The sequence below is a fragment of the Phacochoerus africanus genome, chromosome 10 (genome assembly GCF_016906955.1).
Source record: "Phacochoerus africanus isolate WHEZ1 chromosome 10, ROS_Pafr_v1, whole genome shotgun sequence".
NCBI classification, from domain to species: Eukaryota; Metazoa; Chordata; class Mammalia; order Artiodactyla; family Suidae; genus Phacochoerus; species Phacochoerus africanus.
In genome coordinates this window covers 135,631,052-135,643,617 of record NC_062553.1, presented here as the reverse complement: position 1 = coordinate 135,643,617, position 12,566 = coordinate 135,631,052, and the positions used below count along the sequence as shown (strand labels likewise).

At 49.3% G+C, this 12,566-nt stretch overlaps 1 protein-coding gene across 1 annotated transcript in view; it reads right to left on the bottom strand.

The window, feature by feature from the left end:
- Positions 1-12,566, bottom strand: part of SCD5 (stearoyl-CoA desaturase 5) — a 129,083-nt gene that overhangs the window by 50,854 nt on the left and 65,663 nt on the right. Inside the window, exon 2 of the mRNA XM_047799011.1 lies at positions 10,192-10,322. Coding sequence (XP_047654967.1) covers positions 10,192-10,322 — 131 coding nt within the window. The remainder of the gene's footprint in view (positions 1-10,191; positions 10,323-12,566) is intronic.

Sequence of the window (12,566 nt, the reverse complement as noted above, 5' to 3'; positions counted from 1 at the left end):
AGCCTCGTCATGACAAGGGCCAGTTCATACACACCGCTTGTGTTCCTCGTAAACATGTGATGGTGTATGTGCTTTTAAACTCGAAAGGAATCAACCAGCAGATTTACACCAAAAACTGCAGAAGAATAAATAGGAGACGATAAAGATAATCCAATGTGTCTGCCTTTTTGTGTGTGTCTTTTTAGAGCCACGCCTGCCGCATATGGAAATTCCCAGGATAGGGATGGAATCAGAGCTGCAGCTACCGGCCTACACCACAGTCACACCAACGCCAGAATGGAGCCGCATCTGCAACCTACACCACAGCTCACAGCAACACCAGATCCTTAACCCACTATGCACATCTGTTCACCTTTTGAGGGCGAGGCCAGGGATTGAAACCCCATCCTCATGGATCCTAGCCAGGTTCGTGACCGCTGAGCCACAATGGGAACTCCCATGCCTGCCTTCCAAAAGAGCTTTTAAAAGCAAGGCTGGAAATTTCCGCTGGCATATACAACTATACATTTTACTGTTAATTAAAACTGTTGACTCAGTGACTTCCGTAGCTATTGTACCTTGAGAGCTCACTAAAGCACGTAAAACAGCATCCTTGAAACACTCCTGTGACAAGAGCTCAGGTCAGCGTTAACAGGAAGTAGGACAGGATGATGTGCAAAGCCTGCCTGAACGTTCATAAACAAGAACCAGAGATGAAAACCAGCTCAGGATCACAGGGGGTGGGCTGGGGGTTGGGGGCAGTGACGGAAGCAGGGGATCGGACAGATCCAGCTTTATTTAGCATCTTCATTGGTGACTGGGAACAAGGCACACACGTTTAATAATATTTTTGGCTGGTGCCAAATTAGGAGGTGGCGCAGATACGACTCAGGACAGAGAAGTAACACAAACGGATCCGAAGAGGTTAGACCTATGAATAGGAAGGATCACAGTGAGACTGGGTTTAGGAAAAATGCGCATGAAGGCAGCTGGGAGAGAAATCTTCCAACAATGCAGAATAACCAGTGGGTTGGGAAACCTAGAAAAGCATCGGCAAGAGGGCAGTGGAATAAAGACTAAGCAGCGACAACAGTGACAGCATGGTAGCTCAGCCCAGATGGTTGGTGGCAGGTATCAGAAGAAACAGCTTGTCAAGGAGTTGCCTTGTCACGCAGTCTCCTTCAACACCCATAAACATTTTGGGAGACAGTGTGGGAAAATAAGCTAACAAAATAAGCACGGACATTGGGCCCTTAGCTCTTCCAGTTGTTAGAAAAGGGATTCAATTTAGCTTGTAAGATCCCACAGCTCCAAGCTTCTGTGGTTTCAGGAGAGACTGGCTGGGCGGCGGCGGGGTGGGGGGGGGAGGGCGCGGAAACAGGGTTAAGGATATGCCCTGTCTGGGGCCTCTAAACATCCTCTCTGTGAAAAGAAGATGGAAAGAACCGCTTCCAAAGTGTGTTTCCCAAAAGATTCCAAATTGACAGGACTGCAATGGGGATTTCATCTGAAACAACAGTGTCTTTCAATATAGGTGTGGCGCTCCATTAACAAGTAAAAAGCTGGTAGCTGTTTGTTTTGCAAAAAATACCCTTGACCTTAACCAGCATTTCTTTAAACAAAAACTCTCTGTACGCCTTCAAGTAGATGGGGTTTTGTTTCCAAAATGTAATCACCCGAAATGCTCCGGGATACCTCGGTTGTTCAGAAAGGGTAAGACCTGAACAGACGTCGGGAGGGTAACGCACAGACCAGCCCTACTGCTTGATGCGTCCACGTACAGAACTACCCTCTTCGCAGGCCACCTCAGGCTGGCACCTCTTTGTCCCCTGAGGTGATGTCACTCAGTCACCTGCTTTCACTGACCTGGACGGGCTACAAAGAAGACAGCGAGGCCCCTTCACGGAGGTGGAGCCATCGAAATCTCTACCTTAGAAGGTACGTTTTTGTTGGCGGGAAGCATAGTTAATCCTACCCAGCAGCCCGGAAGGACAATGCAGGCCTCCCCCAGCAGCCCCGGGAGGGGAGGGTTGCTTCTCTCGCGCGCGCCTCCCACCTCCACCCCAACACCTGTGGGAGGACCCCGCCAACACCGGCGGAGTCACAGAGACGCGTGCATGTACCGATGCCTTGATGGACCCCAAAGTCACCATGACCGCGGGCTCGGAGACAGCTAGGCCATCTGTCCTTTCTACTGGACTCCAAACATGCCGGGGGAGGAGGGGGACAAGACGCTGCGGCAGGGGATGAAGTGAGGCAGCGCGCAGGTCGCTTCCTTAACCGCATCAGGAAGGCTTCTCAGGGCCTCGGGGTTGGGACCACACCCGCGGCTGCCTGTTGGCACAGCAAGAGGGGACCAGCAACATCCAGCCGTCTCGACGGGAGGAAGGGAGCCTGCCTCTGCCGTGCGGAAGCAGCGCTGTGCATCCGAAGCGCAGGCCGGTGGCTCTCTGCACTGAGAGTCAGCATCTGCTCAGAGCCACACCTGTTTCAGGATGCTGAGTCTGCAGCATGTGTTCCAGGGCTGCCTTCTCCTTCTAAGCAATGGCCACTCCATTCTCCGCCAGCCTCTCAAGCTGTCCCAGAGAGCTCCGCCTCACAGGCAGCCTCCCTCCTGGAGGGCACACCGCGCAGAGACCCAGCCTTGGGTGGGTCCACAATCCTGAATCTGGTAACATCTCCAGGGTCCCGTGATGAGGTCTCAGGCTTCCCTGCGCCACTGAAACACATGAGGCAGGTCGCTCCCCTGCCTGAAAGCTCGCAGTGCCGTCCCATGGCCTTGAGAGGAACGTCCACACTCCTTGCATGCCCGACAGAGCCTGCTCGGTGTGGCCCCGGTCCCCTCCCTGGCCTCGCCTATCGCCGTCTTCTCTCTCCCTCACTCACGTGGACCAGCTACATGTGGCATCTTGGTCTTTCTTGAATGCACCACACTTGTTCCCACTTTTGGCTTCTCCTTCTGTCTGGAATGTTCTTTCCCTACCTGTTCCTTCCTCAGGTCTCAGCTCTAATGTCACCTCCTCTGTGACATCGTCCCTTGCCACTCTCTAAAGAAGCCACCCTCCCCGGCATTCTTTGTCAGATCACCACGTCTTAATGCTTCATCTCCTTCTCTCTCTCGGAATAGACGTGTTTATTCATTTGCTCATTCACTTGGTCGCTCTGCCGCTGGAACACACACGCTAATGAGGGAAGAACCCTTGTCCAGCTCGTTCCCCGGTCCCGGGAACGCTGCTCAGCATCTGTATTTGCCAAATGAAAGGATAAGGATACACTTTGATCCTGGGAGAGGCATTAGAGCATCACAGTGAGAGGGTGACCTCTGGAGTCAGGCCACCTGTATGTGTCCCTTAACTCTGTATGTCCTTGGACAGGTTACACAGCCTCCTTCTTTCCCTTTCTCACCATCAAAAAAGGGAAACAGTATCTCCTCGGTAGGACTATTGTCAGGTGACGAAACTACTTCATGAAGTGCAGGCACATGGTTCGTGCTCAATAATCGTTGTGTTTTTACATACCTGCCAAAGTTCCCGGCCCATGACCCGTGATTCACTTGACTTATTTACAAATCACCCTGTAACTTCCACTTTCTGGTCTGACATGTAAAGAGCTTGGAAGTTGTTGCTCCCATCTTTGCAAAAAGAAAAAACGCCATGTAAACTAAAGATCAAAAAGTCTTCCTAGATCCATCAGAGAATGGAGGTCACGGGGCAAAGCACTGCCCCCAGACCAGAGAGGCAGGCAGTTCCAGAGAAGCACAACCTAGCAGGAGCAGGAGGAAAAGCCTGCAGCTGGCGTCAGGATGGGCAGGAACACTCTAAGCTGTTATTAATGTATTCCTGGAGGCTTAATGTGGATGAGCTTGAGAGTGAAAAACTCCTACAGGGCCAGCCTAGGTGCCCCCACGCTTTCATAAATGTTACCTCCAGGAGCCTTACCAAGTTCTCACTATGCACAGCTGAGAAAAACACCCTTGCTCTTCCAGCGGGACAGGGAGACAAATAACCCCTTTGAAACATAAGCCGAGCTCTCCGTTCCCCTTAGCAAGATCTGCCTTCTAGAGAGATGACGTTACCGGAGCTTAATCAGCTGGGGTTTTAGCAAAGCCTGATGAACCTGAGGGGAAGGAAATACTCAAAGCCCCGTCGACAAAAGACTGAGACCTGATCACAGGACCCAGGATGCTTCTCGTCTCGACGTCAGCAGAGGTGCTGTCACTGCTGCACGGTGACAGGGGATTCAACGGAGAGAAACAGAAGCCTAAACTCCTGGTTAAGAAGTCCCTAGGAACACCCAGAGGTGACAGGGGAGGGACAAACATAAGGCCACTAGAGGAAACTTTAGCCTTGACACCACAGCTGCAGCGCAGTAAGCAGTCTACTGCCTAGCCAGATAAACATAAAACCTCACGCTCAGAGTTCCTGCTGTGGTGCAGCAGGTTAAGGATGTAGCGTTGTCTTGGCGGCAGTGTGGATTCAATCCCTGGCCCGGCAAAGTGGGTTAAGGATCCAGCATTGCCACAGCTGTGGCATAGGTTGCCGTTGTGGCTCAGGTGGGATCCTTGGCCCAGGAACTTCCATCTACCACAGATGTAGCTGAAAAAGAAAACAAACACCAGGCCTCATACTATTGCCCTATTTCCTCATTTCCTGTTACCCAGTACATGATGTCCAGCTTCGAACAAAAAAATTACAAAATATGCTAAAAGGCAAAAAAAAAAATCATAAGAGAAAAAGCTAGCATCAGAACCACACTCACACCTGACAGAGATGCTAGCGTTATTGGAGTGGTAATTTAAAGCAATTATGATTGATATGTTAAGGGCTATAGTAGCAAAAGGGGACAACGTGCAAAAACAAAGGGGTAATGTAAGCAAAGAGGTGGAAACTCTTAACTAATAACAAAAAGAAATGCTAGAAGGCAGACAAATGGAAACAAAGAATGCCTCTGATGGGGTCCTGGATGGAATGGACATGGCCGAGGAAAAGATCATTGAACTTGAAGATGTACCAATAGCAACTTCCCAAATTGAAATGCAAGCACAAAAGATGTAACAGAATATCTAGGAACTGTGGGGCAATTATAAAAGGTGTAAGATGTGTAACGGGAATCCCAAAAGGAGAAGGAAGGGAGGGAGGGAAGAGAGAGAAAGAGAAAGAGAGAGAGAGAAGAACGGCAGGAGGGATGGGGAAACAAACAATAGAAATATTCCAAGTAATAGTGGCTGAAAATTTTCCAAAATTACTGACACCCAACAGGAAGTGTAGGAAGCTCAGAGAGTACAAAGCAAAATAAACAGCAAAAAATCTGTGTTTATGCATATCATATGCAAACTACAGAAAATCAAAGACGAAAAGGAAGATTTGACAAAAACCAGAGGGAGAAAACACCCACTTTACCTGTGGAGGAGGGAAGATAAGGTGTCTCTTGGGATACATACAAACAAAAGGAAAGAAGAGTAAATTATTTTAAATGCTGAAAGCAAACCCCACCTCTCTGAATTCTGTATGCAGCAAAGTTATTCTTCAAAAGTGAAGGAGAAATAAAGACTTGCTCAAAAATAATTGAGGAAATTTGTCCCCAGTAGACCTGCCTGGCAAGAAATGACAGAAATTCTTCAGAGAAAAGGAAAATGGGATAGGCTAGAAATTCAGATATACATAAAAAAGAATAATGTTAGAGTATGAATAAAATAAATGAAGGTAAAATAAAATCTTCAAGTTTTTAAATTTTGTTTTCTTTTTAGGGCTGCACCTGTGGCATACGGAAGAGCCCAGGCTAAGGGTTGAATCAGAGCTGCAGTTGCCAGCCTACGTCACAAGCGCAGTGATACAGGATCCAAGCCACATCTGCTACCTAGGCTGCTGCTGCTTGCAGTGATGCCAGATCCTTAACCCACTAAGCGAAGCCAGGGATCAAACCCACATCCTCCTGGATATGTTGGGTTCTTAACCTGCTGAGCCAAACCAGGAACGCCAAGTTTTTTAATTCTTGATTGATCTAGTAGATAAGAGTTCATTCGAAATAACAACAGCAAAAATGCAGGTGGTGATTATAGGTTAGGGATGTGTGACGTGAGTGACAGTGAGGTCATACGGGACAGGAAGGAGGAAGCGGGGACAGTAGTGCAGGACTGAGAGGTGGTACAGCGTCATTTGAAAGTGGACTTGCATGAGCTGTAACTGTATCTTGCAAACTCTAGAACAACCATCAAAAATTTCGAAAAGTGGAGTTCCCTGGAGTTCCCAGCCTCGTTGTGAGCTGTCACGCGGGTCACAGACGTGGCTGGGATCTGGTGTGGCTGTGGCTGTGGTGTAGGCTGGCAGCTACAGCTTTGATTCAACCCCTAGCCTGGGAACCTCCATGTGCCTCGGGTGCGGCCCTAAAAAGACAAAGAAAAAAATTTTGAAAAGTATAATTGACATGCGAAGAGAGGAAAGAAAACAGAATCACCTAAAATGCTCACATAAAACCAGGGAAGGCAAAGAGAGGAAGACAAAAAAGGAACCAAGAACAAGGGCAACGAACAGCGAAGAGAAACATCTTAATTCAGCTCTGTCAACCATCACTTTAAAGGCGAATGGTCTAAAGATACCCATGAAAAGACCCGGACTCTTAGAGCAGATAAAAGAACAAGACCAACTGTAAGTGGTCTCCTCATTGCACGGCTGGGCATCACCTAGGACACCCCTGGCTGAGCCAAAAGCTGCCTGGGCTGAGGGTCAGGAGGCTTGGTTTTCAGTCTGGTCCATTCACCATCTGTGTGACCTTTGACAAGTCGCCGACATTCTTTGGGCCTCTCTTTATCCTCCTGGGACATCAGAGGGTGTTACAGAAGGCTCCCTCACCACGTGAAATCTAAGGCCTCTTTACTAGGGTCTGATGCCTGAGAGTGCACAGGAATGGAGGGCACTGGAGCATCTACAGGCGCCTTTGGTCGGACTGAGTTCCCGAGAGACCCGCCGCAGCCAGCAGGGGTGTGTGCGTGCACCCGAGAGCACGACTCCAAAGCTCCGGCTTGTTTGTGAAAGCCGAACTCCTGGAGACGGCCGGAGGGCAGGAATCCCTCACCTGGGTCCATGTTTGACCAGGAGAAAATCACAAGAAGCTTGCAAGTAGCCTTTGAGTTGACTCATCTCCCACTGCTAAGGAAGGAGAAGGGGCGAGAGACGGGCCCTGCGAGTCCTTACCGAGTGCAAGGGAGTGGAGGGGCGGAGGTCATCGTAACTCCCTGCCCGCCATCCCTGCCCCATCGGCCTGTTTCCGGGGGGCACGTACCTCACTTTCCCCGCTACTGTTCTCCGCCCCACACGTGTGTCCTCCATCGAAGAGAGACAAAGGGAGTTTCAAATATCTCAGACACAATCTTAGGATTGTTCCTGATCAAGAGCTTGTCTGCAGCATCGAGCATAAGCCCTGCCGATCTCAAGCAGCGATAACCACGGCATCATTTCTCCGTTTTTGGCTAAAAGCATGACTCTTCTGATGGAAGAAAGCAGGAGAGAACCTTTGAAACTATCTTTAAAAACTCAAGCTGGGCAGGGGGTGGGGGGTGGGTGTTCCTGTCATGGTGCATCGGAGATGAATCCAACTAGGAACGATGAAGTTGCAGGTTTGATCCCTGGCCTCCCCTCAGTGGGTTAAGGATCTGGCGTTGCCACGAGCTGTGGTGTAGGTGGCGGACACGGCTAGGATCTGATGTTGCTGTAGCTCCGACTGGACCCCTAGCCTGGGAACCTCCATATGCTGCAGGTGCGGCCCTAAAAAAAACCTCAAGCGGACATCTAAGGGAAACTGAGTCAGTGACTCTGCATTGTCAGGGGTGTGGGTGAAAACCCTAGACCAGCAGATCACAGCAGCTTTTTACTCTCCCAGGTGGTCCTCCTCCTAGGGTTAAGTGGTCAGCGTCAACGGCATTCCATCCCTCTGACAGTTACACACGGGATGGAAGCTGGCCCTATGCCGATCCCACAACCCTGTCCCCGAGGTCTAAGCGACTTTGTTATAAAACCCCAGACCCCTAAGGATGGACATGTCCACTGGGAAACTGTGGAAATTCTAATATCCCGTCAGATGGACGCCTCCATGAAGATAAGGATTCTGTCTGCAAATCATTATCTGCACTGCGCCTGGTTCAGTGCCTGCCACGTGGTAGGTGCTCAATGCATATTTGTGGAATTAATGGAAAAAACCCACCACAAATGTGGGCCCGGAAGAAACATATGCGTCGTTCAAATTTGAGGATTTCTAAAAGTACTTTATCAAACTATTAATTGACTTAAACAATCATTGAGGATTTTCTACATGCCAGGCACCGAGAGACAGCGTGTCAATTCCCAAGAAGAAAAGAGATACTCACGAGTGCTACCATAAGCGAGGCACTTATTATTCATTATTTTAGGCTCCCAATAGCTATGTCAGTAAAGAGCACGACCACCACCGTCCCCTCCTGCAGACAAAGGAACAGACGCTTGCACAAAAGTCTCCATCCAGCAAAGAGTTTATTCCAGGACCTGAGTATCTCCTTCTACAATATCCTTTCTCCCCAAAGAAAACTTAAAAATCACAGGGTGGTGCTCTGTTATGTGACGTTTTGTTCAGGAAACTTGGGTTCTCAAAATCTGAGTTATAAACGAAGAGTTTAATTTGAAAAAGAGGTTTAGGCTCCAAGCTCAAGTTATTTATGTTGGAAAAATTCCAGTGATAGAGGTGCTTTATAACTACATGAGGGTGTAATTGAAAACTAAAAATAATAAATTGCTTGAACAAAATAAATGAAAATTACTGAGTTAAGTCCTAAGTAGATCTAAGACCTAAACCAATTGAGTTTCTAAATTATCATTATCTTAACGCATTGTTATAATGAACAAAGAGCAACACGGAACTAAGAAGGGTGACATCAAAACAAAGTGCAGCCCGGTTCCCATTGCCGACGTGAGCAAAGACCAGGAAACCAGAGGCGCCACGGGCTCCTTTGTGCAAACGGCATCTTCCCAGGACCCTGGGGCTTATTCCTGCTATGTCTGAATTTATTCACAACATGAATTGTGATCCCTAAGTGATCCATTGTGCTAGATCCTATTTGCTTGATGAAGGCTCCAACTGGAGGGAAGCCTGAAATAGGGAAAAGAATTCTTTGAGCCAAGAGCAACTTAGAGAAGTGCCCACGGTCAGGCTGCCTTGTGGAGATGAGCGGCCCATGGCAGAGGGAGCCACGTGACCTGCACATCTGAGGGTCCCAGAGAGGCTCCTAGATCGCCTGTTTCCCAGGACCCCAAAGCACTTTGGGGAATCACCATTTTTTTCCCAATGGGTGAAAATACACAGGACCTGGAATCATCTGCCCTCGTCCACAGGCAGAAATTTTGAAAACAAGTTGTTCTCACCCATCCTGCCTGGATCAGAGGAGGAAAACAGAGATTCATGACTAGCCCAAAGTTCCGGCAGCTCAGAAAGTGCCCAGGGTGGTGCGACATGGTCTAGGATGTGCCTACGCCTCAAGGATGTGGTCCAATCCTAGTGCAGTCGTGACCCCTCTGACATTTTTATCATGATTTCATAACAACTCCGGAAGTGAAGACATATCCCTATGGGTACAGATAACGACACTGGAGATGCCTGAGTGAGTCACAGCTCAAAACCATCAGAATGAGACCTAAATCTGGAGTCTTTCGACTCCACAATGAATAGACTCTCCACCACCAACTTAAAGGGTGACCTCAGGAATACCGTGTTGCAGGAGCAAAGGCTTTGGCGCCAGAGCTGCATTTGCCCATCTGGATGTACTATTTTTTAGCCATATCATTAGGTAAGTTCCTCCCTCTATAAAAGGGGACAAGCATAACACCCAGCTCGTGGGGTTACTGTCAGGGTCAAAGGCAACACGCAGGTAGCATATGCTCAGCAGAGAACGCGGCCCCCATCGGAGCTGGACAAATGTGGAGGGTTTCAGGTCATGTTTCGGGCATGGACCCCGGAGGGCGGAAGAGCCCTTGTTCTTCCATAGTTCAGCAGGCCTTGGAGCTCAAAGCCTCCCCCCCCAGAACATTTCACAGTATCCAAAGCTACAAGGAGGTAAAAACTTGGGATAGGCAGGAGTGCCTGGGCTGAGAACGGGTGTGGAGGAGGGCCACGCCCCCGGGGGAGCACGGCCGCCGCCCACACTGCCATCTGCGCTGGGTCCCTCAGGCCGAGAGGCCCCTCCATCCCCACCTGGAAGGCCATGGAGTTGGCGACAGCCAGAAATATCCTCAGAGGCAGCTTGGCCTTGTAGGACCTGTGGCTCCACAAGCGATGGGCACCCGCTGTCACACCCAGAGCGGTCAGGAGGAAGCAGAAGTAGGCTGCAAGACACAAGCAGGGAGAAGGTCAGCAGATGCCAGTGCTTGGAGGCCTCCCCGGCTCCCTCCTCTCCTGAATAGGGCACCCGCGTGAAATGGTGCCGGGGAAAAACCTGCAATGTGAAGAATCACTGACTGGGGACATGCAGCCTTTTGACTGACCTGGCACTGCCAGGGCCAGGCGGGAAGTGGAGAGAACTTTCCTCGAGCAACCTTGACCTTGGAACATCGTTTTTTCTATATCCAACACATCTCTTTGCGACTGTTTCCTGCCAGTCTTAATGCAAAGGCACAACCACCTTAGCGTGCATTTGTGAGTCTTACTCCTCCACTCTCCGTGGAGCTGTTTCCTCTCTGTGCTGCTTCTTCACTGGCAGCCAGGCCAGGATGAGTCCTACGAAGAGCAGACTTCTTTTTTTTTGGCTGTGCCCATAGCATGCAGAAGTTCCCAGGCCAGGGATCGAACCTGAGCCACTCTAGTGACAACCCTGAGCCACCAGGGAACTCCTGAAGAGCGTACTTGTCAATGGCAGTGCCCATTATCGGGGCTCCACTGACTTTGGTTTGAAGGCACTCGGGCCAGACCTAACAGCAAGGAAGTCTGGCTCAGAGCCAGTGAGAATGAGGATAAAGCTGAGACCTGTCTTCTGGCGCTCCTCACTTACACTGGCACAAGGACCTAGGCTGCTAAAGATGGCCACGTGGGGAATTTTCAACAAGCCAGCCTAGAATGGAGCTTGTTATCTGCCACACTTTTAAACACAGTATCTCTAATCCTCCTTACATGTGCCAGTGTCTCATTTTACAGTTAAGGAACTGGATCTCTGCAAGTTAAACCTTGCACGTAAATCCAGGGCAGCCTAGATCTAAAGCCTCTGCCCAGAGACCCCGTGCTGCCCCAGGTGGTGGTTTTGGTTTGCTCTTTGAATAGAGACTTGGGAAAGGTTGTGAGTGTGTGGTGGCGAGGGGACCAGGCGGGACCAAAAATGCCATCATTCCTATAAGATTATTACAATCCCTCTGGTGGTTTTCAGGCAATGCGCCCACGCAATGCTCAGTGTCTTACATTATCTTATTAAGTTACCTCTTAAAACACATCAAGAGTTTCCACCATGCCGCAATGGGATCGGTAGTGTCTCTGCAGCATCAGGATCCGCGCCCAGCACAGTGGCTTAAAGGACTGGTCATTACTGCAGCTGTGGCTTAGGTCACAACTGTGGCTCAGATCTGATCCCTGGCCTGGGAACTCCATGTGCCACAGGGCAGCCAAAAAGGAAAAAAATAATAAAATAACAAATACATAAAAAGAAAATTTAAAAAATAATGAAGCACATCAAACAACCCCCATAGGGGTTGTATTCTTATTATCCCCATTTTACAGTTGAGAAAACTAAGGCTGAAAGAAGTCAACTAATTTCCCAGTGTCACCAAGTTTGGGAGTCTCTTTGCTAAATGTCAAACCCAAGTCTGCCTGAACCGAGAACCGAGCTCCTGCCCTCCACACTCCCCTCTGCCTCTGGGGGACGTCAGACGAGTTTTACCTTCACCTCTCTACACCTCGCATCCTTCAAACTGGATCCCGACCTACGTTTAAACGTGAGCTGCTTCCGTCCTTGCGGGGAGAGCCCTAAGCCGGGCTGTAGGCAGGCAGGATCGGGCGGCTAATCCTGCACGAGTGCTCCTGACACTCAGCGCACAGAGGGCCCGCCCTCAGGAAGCGCCGAAGGCCAAGCGCCCAGCTGTGAGTACATCCCCGAGCGGCTGCGAGCAGCACGCAGGCCCTTTGTGGCACCCTTTAGAGGAATTCCTAGGGTAACTTCCGTGCCAATACACGCAGCTGAAAGGGACACAATGCAACATCCTCCAAAAGTCGAGTGTGACAGGTCTCGATCTCAATCCATATTTATATGGGTCGAAAAACAAGACTCACCCGTGGCACTAAGACTAATGAGTCTGAGTCCATGTGGTTTTCACCAACTTGATCAATCATTCCTTACTTGAAAGGTTAAAAGCAAAAACAGCAATCTGCCCATAAATCACAGAAAGTAGAAGTAAATAAAAAGCTCTGACTCTTTTGTTATTGTAATTTAACCTTGGTCATGAGTCCATGAAATGGACAACTTTTTTCCATGTCACCCCTAGCCTTCATGTCTCTGCCAATAAATTTTTTCCAAGTGTCAAGTGGTTCAGGAACAAGTGAAATCTATAACGGAAAAGCTCAATGTGACCCTATTTTGCCAGTGGACT